The sequence below is a fragment of the Acomys russatus genome, chromosome 21 (genome assembly GCF_903995435.1).
Source record: "Acomys russatus chromosome 21, mAcoRus1.1, whole genome shotgun sequence".
Taxonomy (NCBI): domain Eukaryota; kingdom Metazoa; phylum Chordata; class Mammalia; order Rodentia; family Muridae; genus Acomys; species Acomys russatus.
Genome location: NC_067157.1, coordinates 52,601,485 through 52,618,452, shown reverse-complemented (window position 1 = coordinate 52,618,452; position 16,968 = coordinate 52,601,485). Strand labels below are relative to the sequence as shown.

The following is a 16,968-nucleotide window of genomic DNA, read 5'->3' as shown; positions in this document are numbered from 1 at the left end:
AGAAGACTGTGAAGACAGAGAAGACGGCCTCTAACAAGACAAGAGGATAGGGCACACAAGAAATCGGCCTGTCTGGAACCAGGTCTTAGCCTCAGAAACTGCAGCTGAGCAAATAAATTCCTACTGTTCAAAGGCCCAACTCTGTGGTATTTGCTTATGACATTGTGAGCATATTAATACAGACACAGAAAACTCACAGCATTTTCCAATTCAGGCCCTGCTCTAACAGTCTCCATACAAGTCTGCAGCCTAGTGCTAATCAATTCCTACAACTACCACTTGGGCAAATAGAGGCAAGCCCACCAGGGAGCCAGCCGTCTTAGCCTATGCAGAAACAACCAGTTAGAGATGAAAGCCAGGCTCCTAAAGTTGAGGTCCAGAGACACAGAAAATTGCATAAGAAAGTAGTGGGGGAGGGTGTGCACCATGCCCTAGCGAGGCGGCGGGGGGGGGGGGGGGGGGGGGGGGGGAAGAGAACACATGCTGCAAGGCCATCAACTGTTCCACTTATCTCTCCAAAAGAAAGGTTATACAGATAACCGGACAAATGATATGAAATGAAAAACATGAGCAGGACCAAGAATTCCAAGCTACCTTGAGTTACACAACAAGACTGTCCCACAATGCCAAATAAGTGATACCTAACAATTAAAGCGAGTGAGCAACAGGTAAAGCAGCCTGAGAAAGGACAGCACCAACAAGCCTGCTGGAAATGAAACGTGTTTCCCCAGCTCTAAAAGTCAAATTATTTCTTTTTCACATCTTTTACCAGTATTAATTGTATTTACCTATATTAACTTACAAGGTATCAACCGTACAAAACAGTGGGTCTCAATGACATTTTTACACAAACACACAGCATGCTTTAACCATGCCCGCGTCCCCACTATCAAGCTCTCCTGCCCTTCTCTTCTCCATTGGTTCCCCTAAAAGGCAGGCTCGCTTGCTGAGGCCCTAAAATGAGCTACAGAGGTAGCCACACACTGACTGACCTGTCCTTGCTCACCAGCTTCAGCCTCTCCTTGGGCCGGCCAACATCATATGCCTGGTTCCCCTTCAGCAGACAGGCGGCAGTGCCAGCAGGACAGGCTCTCAGCTGTGTGCTGGAGTCTCCAAGGGAGTCTGCAAAACATCACAGAGGACTTTAAAGTACAGCAAGTGACACAAGAAGAACTCATATGAATACTCCTTGGGTCCAGGTCTCTAAATAAGTAGAAAATTGGGCGTGGTGGCACAGGCCTTTAATCTCAGCACTCCGAAGGCAGAGGCAGGCAGATCGCTGTGAGTTTGAGGCCAGCCTGGTCTACAAAGTGAGTCTGTGACAGCCAAGGCCACAGAGAAACCCTGTGTCAAAAAACAATAAGAGGGAGAAGGGAGAAAGGGAAGGGGAAGGGGAAAGAAAAGAAGGAGGAGGAGGAGGAGGAGGAGGAGGAGGAGGAGGAGGAGGAGGAGGAGGAGGAGAAGAAGAAGAAGAAGAAGAAGAAGAAGAAGAAGAAGAAGAAGAAGAAGAAGAAGAAATAATAAAACTATAGAGCCCTTTTGAGATAAAGGCCTTCATTTACAGCCTCTGGGTATCAGGGAAAGATAGGCTGGCCTCTCACAGAGACGTCATTCCTACCCCCAAGCACATTCTCAGAGCCTTTGTCATCCCTCAGTCCCTTCGACCCAGCCCCCAACTCAAAGTCAGAAGGCTTGGGTAAACACAGCAAATTGAAACAAACCTCACCATGGAGCCCCAAATCCCAGACTATCCAGCAGAGAAAACCTCCAACAGAAGGTTTTCCAACAATCTGGCAGAGAAACCTTGCAGCTGTCCAGAGAACCTTTCAAGACAACAGCTTCCTTAGAGGTCAAATGACAGTGTGCCTGACACAGGGGGCCAAGGCACGTACTGACCACTCCCCGTCCTTCTTCCTAAATAATGCTTACCTATGTCTCTACACACATTGATGAACAGAGATGTGTCAGGGTCAGAATCATCTACCAGGTAGGCGCCATTCAGCTTGATCAGTGGGTTTAAATCGTGTTTCTTCAGCTTGTCATCAAACGCATAGCATGGCACCTAAGGAAGCGGAGAACAAGTAACAAGCCTTCCTTCATCCCACAACTTGGGGCTAGTAGATCACAAACTTGTGGTAGACACCACTCAATAGTGATTTCTGACCCTTACATAGAGAATGAACATGTTAAGGTGCACAGTGTGGTGGTACATGTCTTTAACCCAGCACTCAGAAAGCAGATGCAGGAGGATCTCTGTGAGTTCAAGGCCCAACCTAGTCTACACAGCAAGTTCCCAGCCCAGCCAGGGATAAAACCCTGTCTGAAAAACTGTTCAGGCCTCTATTTCCAAGGTATTTTCCTTCCCTCTTCTTAAGGCTGCGTGTCTGCAATCACCTCCTCTCACCCCATCACTCTTTCTTCCTCTGTCTTGGGCCATTTCCTTCAGAGCGCTACCTCACAAGTATCTCTCCTTGTTCCTAAATCCCCTTCAGCTACCTTCCCACCGTCCTGAGCTGTCCTTGTCCTCTGCCTGCTCCTCCTTGTCCCATTCTCTAACACTGGGTGCCTGTCCCTCATCCCACTAAAGACACACCTGCTGGGTGACTGCCTCGTTGCTAAATCTGCATCTCGCTTGTAGGCTTAGCCTGGTCTCAATGGCACCATAACAGCAAGACCACAGCCTGAAGCCCTTCACTCCCCTTGCCCTTGGATTCCTGCCCAGAGGCACTGTTTCCTGATGCCCCAACTGCATCACGGGAACATCCTCACCATCCTAGTAGGTGGCACTTACCACACAAGCCTGGAGAACTGAATTTAAAGGGTGGAAGGTGAGAACCAACTCCACATAGTGTCCTCTCCAATCTCCACATGTGCACTACAGCAAGTACACCCACACAAATCATGCACATGCAACAAACAAAATGTAAAATAACCATAAATATGGGCATGCTCCTAAACTGTTCTGGGGCTCGTCCCTTGTTGCCCTTGTAAATGCCTCAAACACCTGCCAGATGATCCAGATCTGAAGGATCCAGTGCTCTTATCATTGCTCCCTGGGCACAAAAATCATCTCAAAACATTGAAGTAAGCTATCGTTTCTCCCAACAGCATGCTCTCTTCCATCTCAGTCAACAGGGTGAAATGAATGAAATCAACCATGACATCTGGCCATGGCCCCAAGTTCCCTCACATTCCACATAAAATGCTGGCTAATGCTGTCAGTCAGTCTTCAAAGTCCAGCCCTGATGTCTTCACTTTTGTCACCTCCACCATCACTAGCAGGATCCAACAGTCTCCAACAGAGCCATCAATCCCACCTTTGACTGCCCTACACATACGCCTACCCATGACTTCCCAACTACAAGATCAATCTTTCAAAACCCAGAACCTAACACTCTGGTCTTCAGTGAAACTCCTGGACTTAGTAAGACCCTTTCTAGCATTTTACTAAAATAGGACTCTCCACCTTTCCAGAATTTCCCTCAGGTTTTTCTCCCAAAGACTGAGATACATGCACCAGACTTGTTGCAGAGACAGGCCTTTGTCCCAGAGGCAGCCCCAAGCCACAAGTATGGTAGATGATCAGCCAATGCCTGATAAATAAAATATGGAGGAGGGGGCTTTGGGTGGGCTTACTCCCATTCTCTTTTATGGCCATTCTCTCATCGATGCGAACTAATGGCTGCTTTATAAAAATCTCAAGGACCCCATTACTGTCAGCAAAATCCCATGATTTAGCTTTATCTTACATAAACAAAAGCCCAAAGATGTATGCAGGAGTGAAAACACCCTGGTCACCAAGTGAACACTAGCTACTGAAAACATTTTATATGAAATTAGTGTATCCCCAAATAGTAACTCTTTCCTCTCAAATTGCTGTTAGTCATTACAAAAGAAAGCAAATTATTATACTGCCCAAAGAAACGTTCTTAGAATTCATCTTCTTTACAATCATCTCAAAGACCACTCCCTACAATACAACTTTCTAAAAGTCTGTCTTTTAGATGCTGTACCTATGGGCAGGTCTGGGCACAAGTCACTGCGTAACACCCAGCCCACAGTGCCTCCTAAGAAGACGCTATCACATCTTGCAGAAGGTTCTGCCCACTGACCTTTTCTGTAGAGCTGACTTCAGAGAGTTCCAAAAGCTAAGAGATCATATCAAACTCTATACCCCTCTACTTAGCAAGCTCCAGCCTACCATACCTGCCCTGATTCTCAGACCCAGGATTCCTGATAATTCTCTCTGATAAAGGTGTGGGAGTTAGGAGTGGAGTGATGTGTAACAGGAGGGAACAAGCAACTCCAGTTAAACACCACACTCCAAGTGCTGACCATGCCTGAACTCACAAGTCCTGCAGACTTGAGGATAGGTAGCTAAGAATGAGTTCCAGACCATTTCACAAAGCCAGAAGAACTACAAACCTAAGTATTCCAGGCCCCATAAATCAGTGTCACCACACAAGCAAGAACACAGAGAAACATTCACTTGGAGGGCAACGCGCCATTGGCTGTGAAGATGGGGAAACAAGCAGTGCCCTCCTGCCAGCAAATGGAAGCCAGTAGAAGAGGGGAATAAGGAATGGAAGGCCGGGGGGGGGGGGGGGCCCAAACTGGGGAACCCCTGTCCCCAGGAGCTGATAGTTCTACTCAAGAGGCTCTCCAGGGGCCCCTCGGGGAAGCTAACTATCACTCCACTTCTTTCCAGGGCGGAGAAGACACCCTAACAGTGATCCCAAGAACCCGAGCACAACCAGAAAATCAGTGGAGGGTGTTGGGGAGCGCGTCCTCTCTGTCACCTTACTGTGACAGAGCCATGCTAATGCACACAGTCAGTCATCATGAAGACTGGGAAGGCGGTATGTCCCCAACTTCAGCACTGTACACTGAGTTACTGTGGCTGCTGTTGTTTCATGTCTGTTCACCTCACTTTTATAACTTAAGCCAGACTATCAACGTGCTGCCTCTACAATTTTATGTCTCTCTGGGTGCTAGGATAAGGGATGTAAAGACACGGGCCTTAAAGAAATAGCTGTCTTAAAATCTCCACCAGATGGGCTAGAGACATGGCTCAGAGGTTAAGAGCAATGACTATATTTCCAGAGGTCCTGGGTTCAATTCCCAGGAACCACATGGTGGCTTACAGCCATCTATAATGAGATCTGGTGCCCTCTTCTGGTGTGCAGGTGTACATAAAGTCAGAGTACTGTGTACATAATAAATAAATAAATAAATCTTTAAAACAAACAAACAAAACAACAACAACAAAAGCCTCCACCAGAACCTACTGGATTAAGCATTAGGTAAAAGGCATCGCTTGGGCCACTCCCTGGCTGAGAGGATAGCTCTAACGATTAGAGCACAGCCAGGCACAGTGGCTCGCACCTGCGACCCCAACACTCAGGACGTAGAGCATATCTGGAGCAACTTAAGGAAGGGACAGTTCATTCTAGCTCTCAGCTTCAGAGCACAGACCATCAGGATAGAGGAGCAGTTTAGTTTACAACAAGGAAGAGTGACACAGAAGAAGGCTGGTGCTCAGTTTACCCTGTGCTTTCTACAATCATGCAGGCCCCCAGCACAAGGAATGGTGCCACATACATTCATAATTTGTTTCCCGGCCTCAATTTATCTTGTCTAGAAACCTAGACACACATTCGTAAGGCTTATTTCCCTGGTAATTCTAAATCTATCAAACAGACAGTCATGACTTAATCACCCTATGAAGGCAGAGGGTTACAAGTTTAGGGTCATCCTCAGCCACATACCTAGCCCTGGGCCAGCCTGGGCTACATGAGACTCTGGCAGTGAAAACAGGCAGAAAAATAATCATCAAAGTGAGATAGTCCATGGGTAGAAAGCAGGCACAGAGGAAGATGAGGGCCCCCAGGGTGCAGGACAAAACCTGAAGCCAAGCCTAACTGTGCTATATTAGAGTGCACCACTAGAAGCCAGCCTGGAAGAAGTTTTTAACAATTAAGTCTCATGATTTCTCTGTGAATGGAACCTCTGACATCCACAGAAACAGACTTTCACCCCAAGAGACGGTACTAAGTATTTAAAATCTTTTCCTCACAGTCACAACCTTCTCCAAGGCTCTTTCTTTCTTTCTTTTTATTGAAAATAGGTTTTTTATGATAATTTTGATTATGATATCTCCTCCCCCAACCCTAACCGCCTCCCTCCCATAAGAACCCACACCCATCCAGTCTCTCACACTCTCCAGAGTAAATTTCATGACCAACCATCTCAAACTCTCTTACCTCCTTGTCAGCTTTGAATATGTCTTTCTTGCAGGCTGCAGTAGTCCTCCATTCAAAATAATGCACACAGTCTGTAGCAGTTACAAATTCAGGAGTTCCCTATTTTAAAAAAAGGGGGGAAAGAATGTTACTATACCACTCAGTTTGTTTTTAAACTTAAAACACTGTAAAATCTAGTGGAAAAGGGGTAGAACAAAAGAAAGTGTAACTGCTTTACTTCAACAAGGTTACCAAAAACTTCCCCCAAATGGAAAAGTTGGGAGATGAGAGTCTCCAGACATCCATCTACTGACTGCCCAGCTGCCCCAATTTCACAAGCAGAGTAAACTCATGGGAAAGTATCCTTCATCTTCTTCTCAAAAGCCAAATGTTCTCTGAACCAAAAAACAGCAATTTCAAAGCCAGAAAGTATGACTTCATACATCCTGTGCGGAGGTCCCTGAGGAGCCCCGTGAGCATCTGAGCCTGGGCGGACTCACCAGATCCCGCCCCCAGGCAGCCCCTCCTGCCAACCAGAGCGGATATCAGATCAGTTAACGCTGGATAAGTCCTGCACAGCAATAACTAACTTCTACATCCCCCACAACCCGTGAGCCAAGCCCAGTTCACCTTCGAGCTCTGCTTTTCATACAGTGAAAAACTCTTAAGAACAAGCAATAGAAGTAAATCAGCAGCTCGTTTACTCTGCAACATGACCTCCACGGTTCACGTAGCCACAGAAGGTGTTAAGGTCTCACTGCGCACAACAGAGCAGTTATAGGTTCATTCGTGCTAACTCCAGTTTCGCTCCAACTCTAACCCTGTTTAAGATCAGCTTCCTTGGTGCATGGGCGGTGTTGTGATGTGACTAGGAACTCTGTGTGTGTGTGTTAATTTTGGCCATTCAGTCCTGCAGCATCAGGATTTCTCTAACAAGAACACAAGTGGGGAAGAGTGCTCTTAACAAGGAGCTTGGGGGAGGGGGCACTCACCAGGGTCTTCCCACACAGAAATGCAATGCTGGTCTGGATTCTGTGCTGTGAATCTGAAGGCTGGCAGCCTGTAGTAGTGTTGAATTCCAGGAGCGACCTAGATGAACTCTTCAAAACTGAATCACCTATTTGGAGAAGATGATGATAAACACAATGAACACACATAATGGCATATATCGGCCCCTCTGCTCATAGGTAAGCACTAGGCCAGCCAGGAGTGTTAAATACTCAAGGCTGTCTCTTCAAAGAGAGAGATGTATAACTTGTTTCTGGCCCAGAAGCTGGGAGCAGAGGTGGCTAATAGCTTGGTAACCTCTGAGCTATCTGTGTGGCCAGGCCACACCAGCTCCTCCCTACCCTTACCCTGAGCCTGCCTCCTTAGCTGTCTATAGAACCAGCTCCTCCCTACCCTTACCCTGAGCCTGCCTCCTTAGCTGTCTATAGAACCAGCTCCTCCGTACCCTTACCATGAGCCTGCCTCCTTGGCTGTCTATAGAACCAGCTCCTCCGTACCCTTACCCTGAGCCTGCCTCCTTAGCTGTCTATAGAACCAGCTCCTCCGTACCCTTACCCTGAGCCTGCCTCCTTGGCTGTCTATAGAACCAGCTCCTCCGTACCCTTACCCTGAGCCTGCCTCCTTGGCTGTCTATAGAACCAGCTCCTCCGTACCCTTACCCTGAGCCTGCCTCCTTGGCTGTCTATAGAACCTACATGGAAGACCAAGCCACTTGTACTTCACAGAGTCTTGGCTGGAGGTTTGTTATTGGGATGGAGTTAATTAAACCAGGGAACTTGTTTTTCAAATTGTGCTTTGCTTAAATGTGCCTGAAATGAATTGTAAGACTCTCAAAGTTTGGGGCTGGGCATGGTGGCACACACCTTTAATCCCAGCACTCGGGAGGCAGAGGCAGGCAGATCACTGTGAGTTCCAGGCCAGCCTAGCACACAAAGTGAATCCAGGACAGCCAAGGCTACACAGAGAAACCCTGTCTCGAAAAAAACAAAACAAAACAAAAGACTCTCAAAGTTTGAACCAACACCTGCTATTAAGTCTCGTTGAATAGAACTGCTTTCTGATCTGCAAAACTGTCTTGGCTTGGTGGTCCCAAAAGCCTCCACCGGGAGTGGCTGTGCACACTTTGCATCCCATAATTCATCATAGAGACTGAGGCAGGTGGATCTCTGTGAATTCGAGGCAAGCAAGGGCTACATATCAGACCACAGCTCAAATGACAAAACAAAAACAACAAACCACATATAACCAGAATGCCTGACTGGCTCAGCAGGCAAATTATAAAAACTTTCCAAGGCCCCAGGGCTGGCAAAGGCACAGGCTCCAGGCTAGAGCAAGAGGAGGAGCCCAGTGAGGCGGGGCTGAGCTGAGGGTGATTAAATGACATAGCTGGGGAGGGAGGTACTTAATCTCCACTCCTGCTGAGGCTCCAACACTATATCTCTCCCTCCCTCATTGCTCTAGCAGGCAGCAGGCAGCATAGCACTGCGGGTCACTACACAAACACTAAGAAGAGCCAGGAAGCTGAGTTGAGCTACCGATGCAAGCCTCAAGCGAAAGCTGCGCTACAGAACAAGGGTGCCGCACCATGACAAGTCACATAAAGGAAAGGTTTCTGCGATCCAGCGAGCCAAGGTTCCCGGCTGCTCTAAGGTGCCGCGCCACACTGCATGAGAGGAGGGTTTCCACAGGACCCAGCACCGTCAGGGTTCAGAGCCGCTCTAGGGTGCTGGAGTGAGGGTAGGTGCCGCGCCACGTCGCGCCCGAGGGGAGAGTTGCTTCGGACTGGCACCGGAGTTCCTGGCCACTCTAGGGTACCGCGCTGCCGCGTTGCAAGCAAGGAAAGGGTTTCTGCATGATCAAGTGGCGCCAGAGTTCCCGGCTTCAGGGTGCCGCAATTGGAGGGTTTAGGGTGCCGCAATGGGAGGGTTTAGGGTGCCGCAATTGGAGGGTTAAGGTGTGCAATGGGAGGGTTTCTGCGCGATACAGCGGCACCAGGAGTCTAAGTTGCCCTGCCACTGCCCGAGGGTAGGTGCCGCGCCACTGTCCCGCAAGGGTTCTCTGCCGTATCGGTTCCCCACCTCACAAGGGTTTCAGCGCCACCACATGAGAATTCCCAGCCACACGATGGCCGCAGATCGCTAGGGAGCTGCTCCTCCACCAGGCCACCTCACCAGGCGATCCCTCCACTAGACCATTAGGCCAGGCTCCTCAAGAGGGGAGGTTCAGGGCCAAGGGATTCGCTCCACAGAGCTAATACCCAGAAGGTTTCATTCTTGTTCTCCTTAATCTCCTTTCCCTCCTGTTTATGATAGCCAGGTTGTAAGGGAGAGATACATTTGATTAACAAATTCTTAATAAAGTTCAATTATTAAGGAACCAGATGCATGATGGGTTTTGTAATTTCTAATGGTATGAGAGAAGATTCAAATTTCAAAGATAAAGAAACACTGTTTCAGGGTATCAGCAAAAATCACAGCTGCGGTGGCAAAACTCTTTCCTGCTTCATACTTAGAAAGAATTTTCTATTTTTTCTTTGTCCTTTTATTGTATTTCATTCTTAGAAGGATTAGAAAAAAAGCTGATAAGATAGGAAAATCAGAGTGTCAGTAAATTCTACCATTTTGGAAAGAATTGAAGACTTGACTAAATAGGTGGAGAAAATGCATAAAGAAAATGAAGGGCAGGCTGGGGAGATGGCTCAGAGGTCTTTTAAGAGCACTGGCTGCTCCTCCAAAGGGCCTGAGTTCAATTACCAACAACCACATGGTGGCTCACAACCAACTACAATGAGATCTGGTATCCTCTTCTGGTATGCGGTGTACATGCAGGCAGAACACTGAAAGAAAGAAAGAAACAAAGAAAGAAAGAAAAAGAGAGAGAAAATAAAGGACTGGGAAAACAAAAAGCATCTTTGGTAAAAGAGGGTGAAGAAAAACAGAAACTAGAGGAACAAGAAGGCAGACAAAAACTGGAAGAAGAGTCAATAAATTCTATCATTTTGAAAAGAATTGCAGACCTGACTGAACAGGTGGGGAAAATACAGAAAGTGAAGGGCTGGGAAAGCAGAAAGCGCCTTTGGTAAAAGAGGGTGAAGAAAAACAGAAACTAGAGGAACAGAAAAGTAGACAAACAAAAAGGTCTTTGGAGAAAAATGTTTCAATCGAGGAACCCTCCAGAGTCACTCAGACACCATCAGCTTTTTCAGTTACTATAAGACATGTGCCTGCTCAGAATGGTGCTGAAGGTTATGATGAAATGGCATGGTGTCCAATAGATAGGTTGGATTTATTTTTTTTTTTTTACAGAATCTGTTCTCAGATATGGAATGCACTGGGCTTTCGTTAAATAAATGTTAAATAACTGGGTTATGCAGCACAGACTTGTTCCCCAGATTGGAAAAGTTTGGTTTCAGCAGTATTAGAAGTGACACAACAATTAAAATAGTTATCATGGTGGCAAAGTAAGGCCATGAGAATACAATAAGAAAATAGGAGACAGGAGATAAATATTGATAAAGATCAATTGCTTGGTAAAGGGCAATATGCTGATTTAAGAGAACAAGTTCAATCTGAAGATAGGGTATGGAACAATGTCGCCTAGCAGCCTTGAGAGCCTGGGAGCTGGTAGAGGAGCCTGGTGAGACAGCCATTCCATTTACTAAAGTATTTCAAGGGTCGGGGGAAGCTGTTACAGAATTGTTGCAGAGACTGGAATCTGCTCTGGATAGAGCGATACCAGATTCTGAGATCAAACAGGCACTGAAACTGGCTATGGCACATGAGAATGCAAATACTGAATGTAAGAGCAATTAGATCACTAAGGAAAGAGGAACTTCATTAGACGAGTGGGTAAAAGAAACAGTTACTATTAACTCTCAGGAGCATCAAAACAATATTTTAAGATAAGCTATAGCCAGAGGTCCCAGATATCATAATACTTGATGCTTTAATTGTGGTAAAAATTGGTCGTGTGCACAGAAACTGGAGAGACAGAAATCCCAGACCTCAGAATAACCAGCGTAATAACCCAGAAGAAAATATAACTCATAAGAGAGAACAAGGAGCTTCTGGCCATGATGGTAACAAGGTGCCAAGACTTCCAGGGTACTGCAGCCACTGTGGGAAAGGAAAACATTGGTCTAGGGATTGTCAATCTAAATAAAAGAGATGTGCAAGGTAATATCTTGCCAAACGGAAATGGCAGGAGGGGCCCATCAGCTGGGGCCCCACCAACAATACAAGCCAGATTTCCCTGGCCAGTCCAGAAGTAACGGGCTTGCAGGAAAATGGGGATTAGGTGTCAATGACCTAATGCATGCTACTGAAAGCAGCGCAGCCTTGGATCTGGCCTCAGGTATGTCTCTTAAACTATCTCCACAGGTTGAATGTGACAAATTAAGTACTGGTGTTTACAGTCCTTTGCCTTCAGGCATAGTGGGAATAATTCTGGGAAGAAGTGGGTTGACTTCTCAAGGTCTTATTGTGCGTCCTGGTATTATAGATGAGAACTGTAAAGAGGAAATCAAAATCATGGCATGTGTAAAGAAGGAGACACAAATTAATGCAGGGGATAGAATTGTTCAGCTATTGCTGTTTCCTTACATTAAGGGCAAAACCACTCCAGTAGAAAGAACAGGTGCATTTTGAAGTACAGGGAGACGTGTGTTCTGGCAAAAAATGGTTAATGATCAGAAACCTAAATTAATAATACAAATGAATGGTGTTAAATTACTAGGTCTGGTCAATACTGGTTGCCAATGTTACAATTATTTCCAACAAGTATTGGAATCCAAATTGGCCACTTCAGAAGGTTTATACAGAAATTACAGGAATTGGTAAATTATCTCAAATAAAACAAAGCATATGGTGGCTTAAGTATGTGAGACCAGAAGGCAGACGGGAAAGCAGAGATGCTAAGTGGCTGATATACCCATAAATCTATGGGGAAGGGATCTCTTACAACAATGGAGTACTCAGATTACTATTCCTGCAATTACAGAGATAAACAATGATGAAGCTAGGGGTGAAATGGTACATGCTTCTAGGGAAAATATTAGTATCAGTAGTCAGGAGCAACCACAAGCTATGCCCATGGTCCAAACTCAAAAATTCTCAGGTACAGAGTATCCAACTTTATAAGAGGAGCCACTGCTGATGTGCCAACAGCCTTGCCCCCCTAAGATGGATTTCAAATAGACCTGTATGGCAAGAGTGTGACCCATAACAAAAGAATTGCAGGCACTTCACCATTTAGTATGAGAGCAGCTGGAGGCTCAGCATACAGAAGAGTCTACTGGCCCTTGGAATTCCCCTGTGTTTGTTGTTTAAAAAAAAAAAAAAAAGTCAGGCAGCTGGAAGATGATAACGGATTTGAGAGCAGTGTATAAAGTAATTCAACCAATGGGTCCTGTACAGCCTGGAATTCCTTTGCCTTATTACCTTGGCCTAGAATAATAACTGATTTACAAGATTGTTTTTTTACAATACCTCTGCATGAGAAGGATAGAGAAAGGTTTGCTTTCTCAGTACCTACTCTGAACAGTAGTGGTCCAATGAAGAGATACAATTGGAAGGTACTTCCACAGGGAATGTTGAACAGCCCAATTTTATGCCAATATTTTGTGCAACAACCATCAGAAATAATTCATAGGCGATTACCTCAATCTATCATTTACCATTACATGGATGATATTTTGTTGGCCAACTCTGATCCTGATATAAATAATGTTTAAGGAAACACACAGAATTCTGCCATGCTGTTGTAGAAAAAATACAAAGGAGAGATTCGGTTACCTAAGATGGCTCAGTGGTTAAGAGCATTGCCTGCTCTTCCAAAGGACCGGGGATCAGTTCCCAGCACCCACAATGGCCGCTCACAACTGTCTGTAACTCCAAGATCTGACACTTTCACACCAATGCACATAGATTAAAACTAAATAAAATATTTAAAAATAAATAAATTTATTTTATTTTTCTTTAAATAAAAAGAAACATTCAACCACAAAAGATACAGAATGTTTCTTTAAAAAGAAACATTCAACCACAAAAGATACAGATCCATAGAGATCAGTTGCAAAGTCTTAATGACATTCAAAAATTAATGGGAGATATTAACTGGTTAAGGCCTACAACTGGATTAGCTAACTATGAACTAAGTAACTTGTTTCAAACATTACAAGGGGATTTAAACAGTCCAAGGTTTCTAACAGCTGAAGCAGAAAAGGAGTTAATTCTGATAGAGCAAAAACTGCAGATAGCATATGTGAATAGAATTGATCCTAAACTTGGTTGCATTCTGGTTATTTTGCCTCAAAATGTTCTCCTACTGGGCTCCTTATACAAAATGAAGACAGAATCATGGAATGGATTTTCCTAGCAAATAAACAAAGTTAAAAAATTGAAGACACACAGAGAAAAAAATGTCTGAATTGATTACAAAGGGAAGAATAAGATTGTGTCAACTGTCAGGAACAGACCCAGTGGAAATTGTAGTGCCTCTTACTAATTCTGAGATTATGTCATTCTGGGTAATTAATGAAGACTGGCAAAGGGCTTGTAGTAACTATTTGGGAGAAATTAATAACATACCCAAAAAGCAAATGTATATAGTGTATAAAGAGAACTAATTGGATCCTTCCAAGTGTTGTAAAGAGGACACCAATCTATACTGATGCACATAAGTTTGGTATGGCTGGTTATAAGTCTGATAAAGCAACTAAAGTGATCAAAAGCCCATTTACCTCTGTTCAAATATCAGAATTATATGTAATCCTTATGGTACTGTTAGATTTTCCTGAATCTCTTAATATAATTACTGACTCTCAATATGCAAAAAGAATTGTTTTCCACATAGAAACTGCTAAATTTACTCCTGATAACTCAGAATTAACTACATTATTTATGGAACTGCAACACATCATCAGAAGTAGAGACTATCCCTTGTTTATTACTCATATTCAATCCCATACAGGTTTACCAGGTCCACTGACACAAGGAAATGAGGAAATCAACCAATTATTAATAGGAGATGTGCTTGAAGCCTCAAAATTTCATGAAAAACATCATGTTGGCAGTAAGAGTTTGAAGAAGATTCCCCTATCATTTGGCAACAAGCCAGAGAAATAATTAATAGGTGTCCTACATGTTCTTTGTATAATCAAATCCCATCACCTGCTGGAATTAACTCTAGGGGTACCAAAAGGAATGAAATCTGGCAGATGGATGTGTTTCATTTTGCAGAGTTTGGAAGACTAAGGGACATACATCATACAATTGATACATATTCGGGATTTCGATGGGCAACTGCCTTAAGTTCTAAAAGGGCTGATTGTGTAATTACTCATTTATTGAAAATACTGGCAATGAGGGGAATACCTGCACAAATTAAGACTGACAGTGCTTTACATATTAAAACATAAAGCACATTACTGGTATGCCACATAATCCTACAGGACAAGCAGCTGTACAAAGAGCTAATCACACCTTAAAAGAGATGCTTATTAAACAAAAGGGAAGGGTAAAAAACCCCAGGGACAGATTAAATAATGCTTTGTTGACCTTAAATTTTCTTAATGTTGGTGATGAAGGGACAACAGCACCTGAGACACTGGGTTATAGAAAAAACTGAGGAACTAGGACAACCAATTTACTATAAAGATCTGTCAACAATGGGCCAGAAACCTGCAATAATTTTGAGATGGGGAGGTGGTTATGCTATGTTTCTACAGGGAACGAAAAAATAGGTTACAGACAAAACTTATAAAGATTAGATCTGACCAGGAAAGACCTCTTGGTACCTAAAGCATAAATGCGTTTGTATATCAAAGGGATATCTTTTTTTTTTTTTAAGATTTATTTATTTTGTATACAGTATGCATCAGATCACATTATATATGGTTATGGATCACCATGTGGTTGCTGGGAATTGAGCTCAGGACCTCTGGAAGAGCAGTCAGTGCTCTTAACCGCTGAGCCATCTCTCCAGCCCGTCAAGAAATCTTAAGGGGTACCTGGTCCTTATAACATTCTTTCATACAGCTTGGAGATCCTAATGCCCTCTTCTGCCCTGCCAGTGTACATGCAGGCAGAGCATTGTATAATTTGTACATCTTCCATGTTCTATATATATGGACAAATATATCTATACTAATAATTTCAAAAGTTTGCTTATTTTCAGAGCAAAAAAAAAAAAAAAAAAAAAACAAGGTAATAAAGAAGAAAAAGCAGATAACCCAGGTGATTCAACCTCGAAGACTGCCTTAGTTACTGTTTCCTCAAGAAACTATATATGTATAAGTATACCTACACTAATAATTTTTTAAAGTTTGCTTATTTTCAGAGCAAAAAAAAAAAAAACAGATAATAATGAAGACAAGACAGCCCGGGTGATTCAACCTTGAAGACTGCTTCAGTCACTGTTTCCTCAAGAAATTGCATGCATATCAACAATAAAAGAGTTAGCCCACAAGATCGATCACAAAAGGCCTGGACAGAAACAGATACAGTTAGCATTTCCAGCACTTGGCCAATATCTTGTTTTTTCAAAGGGTATCCAAAAAATGTTTGTGCCCCCAGACAGCAAAAAGTAATTTTGAGAACATGAGACCCTCATTCCCAGTAGGTGGGGTGGGTGGTTTTGGTTGCCTAGAGGGGTTAGTTATAAATTAATAAAAGTTTAATTTAGGGATTTCTTTCTTCTATCCTTTCTCTCTTATCTTTCTATTCTATCTAACATTAGGGAAAAGGGGGGGGAGGGAAGGATACAAGGGGAGGATATAGATTTGTAGAATAAAAAGTAGATTATTGAATCTACTAGCCTCAAATATTTTACATTGGTATTGTAGATTGATGGAAATTTAAGACTATTTTACTCAACATTTTGTATTTTGAAAACATAGACTGGATGGGGAGACACCTTTGTCCTTCTTCGAAAACTGTTGTGTTGATTTTGCTAGCCCAGGGACATGGGGGAGAGGCACCCACAAAGGGCCAGGGAGTTGAGTCACCTTCAAGAAGGTGGGGCAGGAAATAAGATAATTTAGGAAATGACCAGGGAAAAACCCTCCACAGGGGCACCCACAACTTCAAATTTGGATTATACATCCATGGGGCAAAGAGCCTCCTCCAAACTACGATTAGTCTCTAGAAGCAAAAACTATTTCTGTTCTTGTGGGCACAAACATCCAAGACAAAGACACCACAATGATAGTCACCCCTATTTTAATCTCAATACTCTCATAAAAATGCAACCACTGGAAAATTCCAGCCATGCCTTGCTTGGCCCCAGAGCTAGGGAAGAGTTGCTGTATTTGTCTGGGGGCAGCCAAATGACATATAGTAAGGCCTAATATACACCAACTAGTCAACAAATAAACCCTGCTCAACAGCCCCCCCCCTCCCCTGATCCCTAACCCCCTGATCCTCACCCCCGTTCAGAGAGCTGGATAGGCCAACTGAATTCAGGACAGGAAACAAATTGTACCCACTTGGTTCCCAAGGCAAGGGCATCAAATGTGACTTATTTGCACATCAGGACAGCACTTACATACACTAGCTACCACAGAGGGAAATCTACTAGTTTTCCTCGCTCTGGACTTAAGATGCTCCCGGGATGGAAAGTCTATCAAAATCTTGTTCGTAACACCAGAGAAAGAGAACCCCATGCTCTTCCCTGTCCTCCTGGACATGGACCTAGCACAGGCATCAGCCACCAGCGCAAC

At 44.1% G+C, this 16,968-nt stretch overlaps 1 protein-coding gene across 1 annotated transcript in view; it reads right to left on the bottom strand.

Moving 5' to 3' along the window:
- Igf2r (insulin like growth factor 2 receptor) overlaps positions 1–16,968 on the bottom strand; it is a 98,715-nt gene that overhangs the window by 54,458 nt on the left and 27,289 nt on the right. Inside the window, exons 3-6 of the mRNA XM_051164470.1 lie at positions 7,235–7,359; positions 6,264–6,362; positions 1,930–2,062; positions 993–1,122 (exon numbers count right to left, since the gene is read on the bottom strand). Of these exons, the coding sequence (XP_051020427.1) occupies positions 993–1,122; positions 1,930–2,062; positions 6,264–6,362; positions 7,235–7,359 (487 nt within the window). The remainder of the gene's footprint in view (positions 1–992; positions 1,123–1,929; positions 2,063–6,263; positions 6,363–7,234; positions 7,360–16,968) is intronic.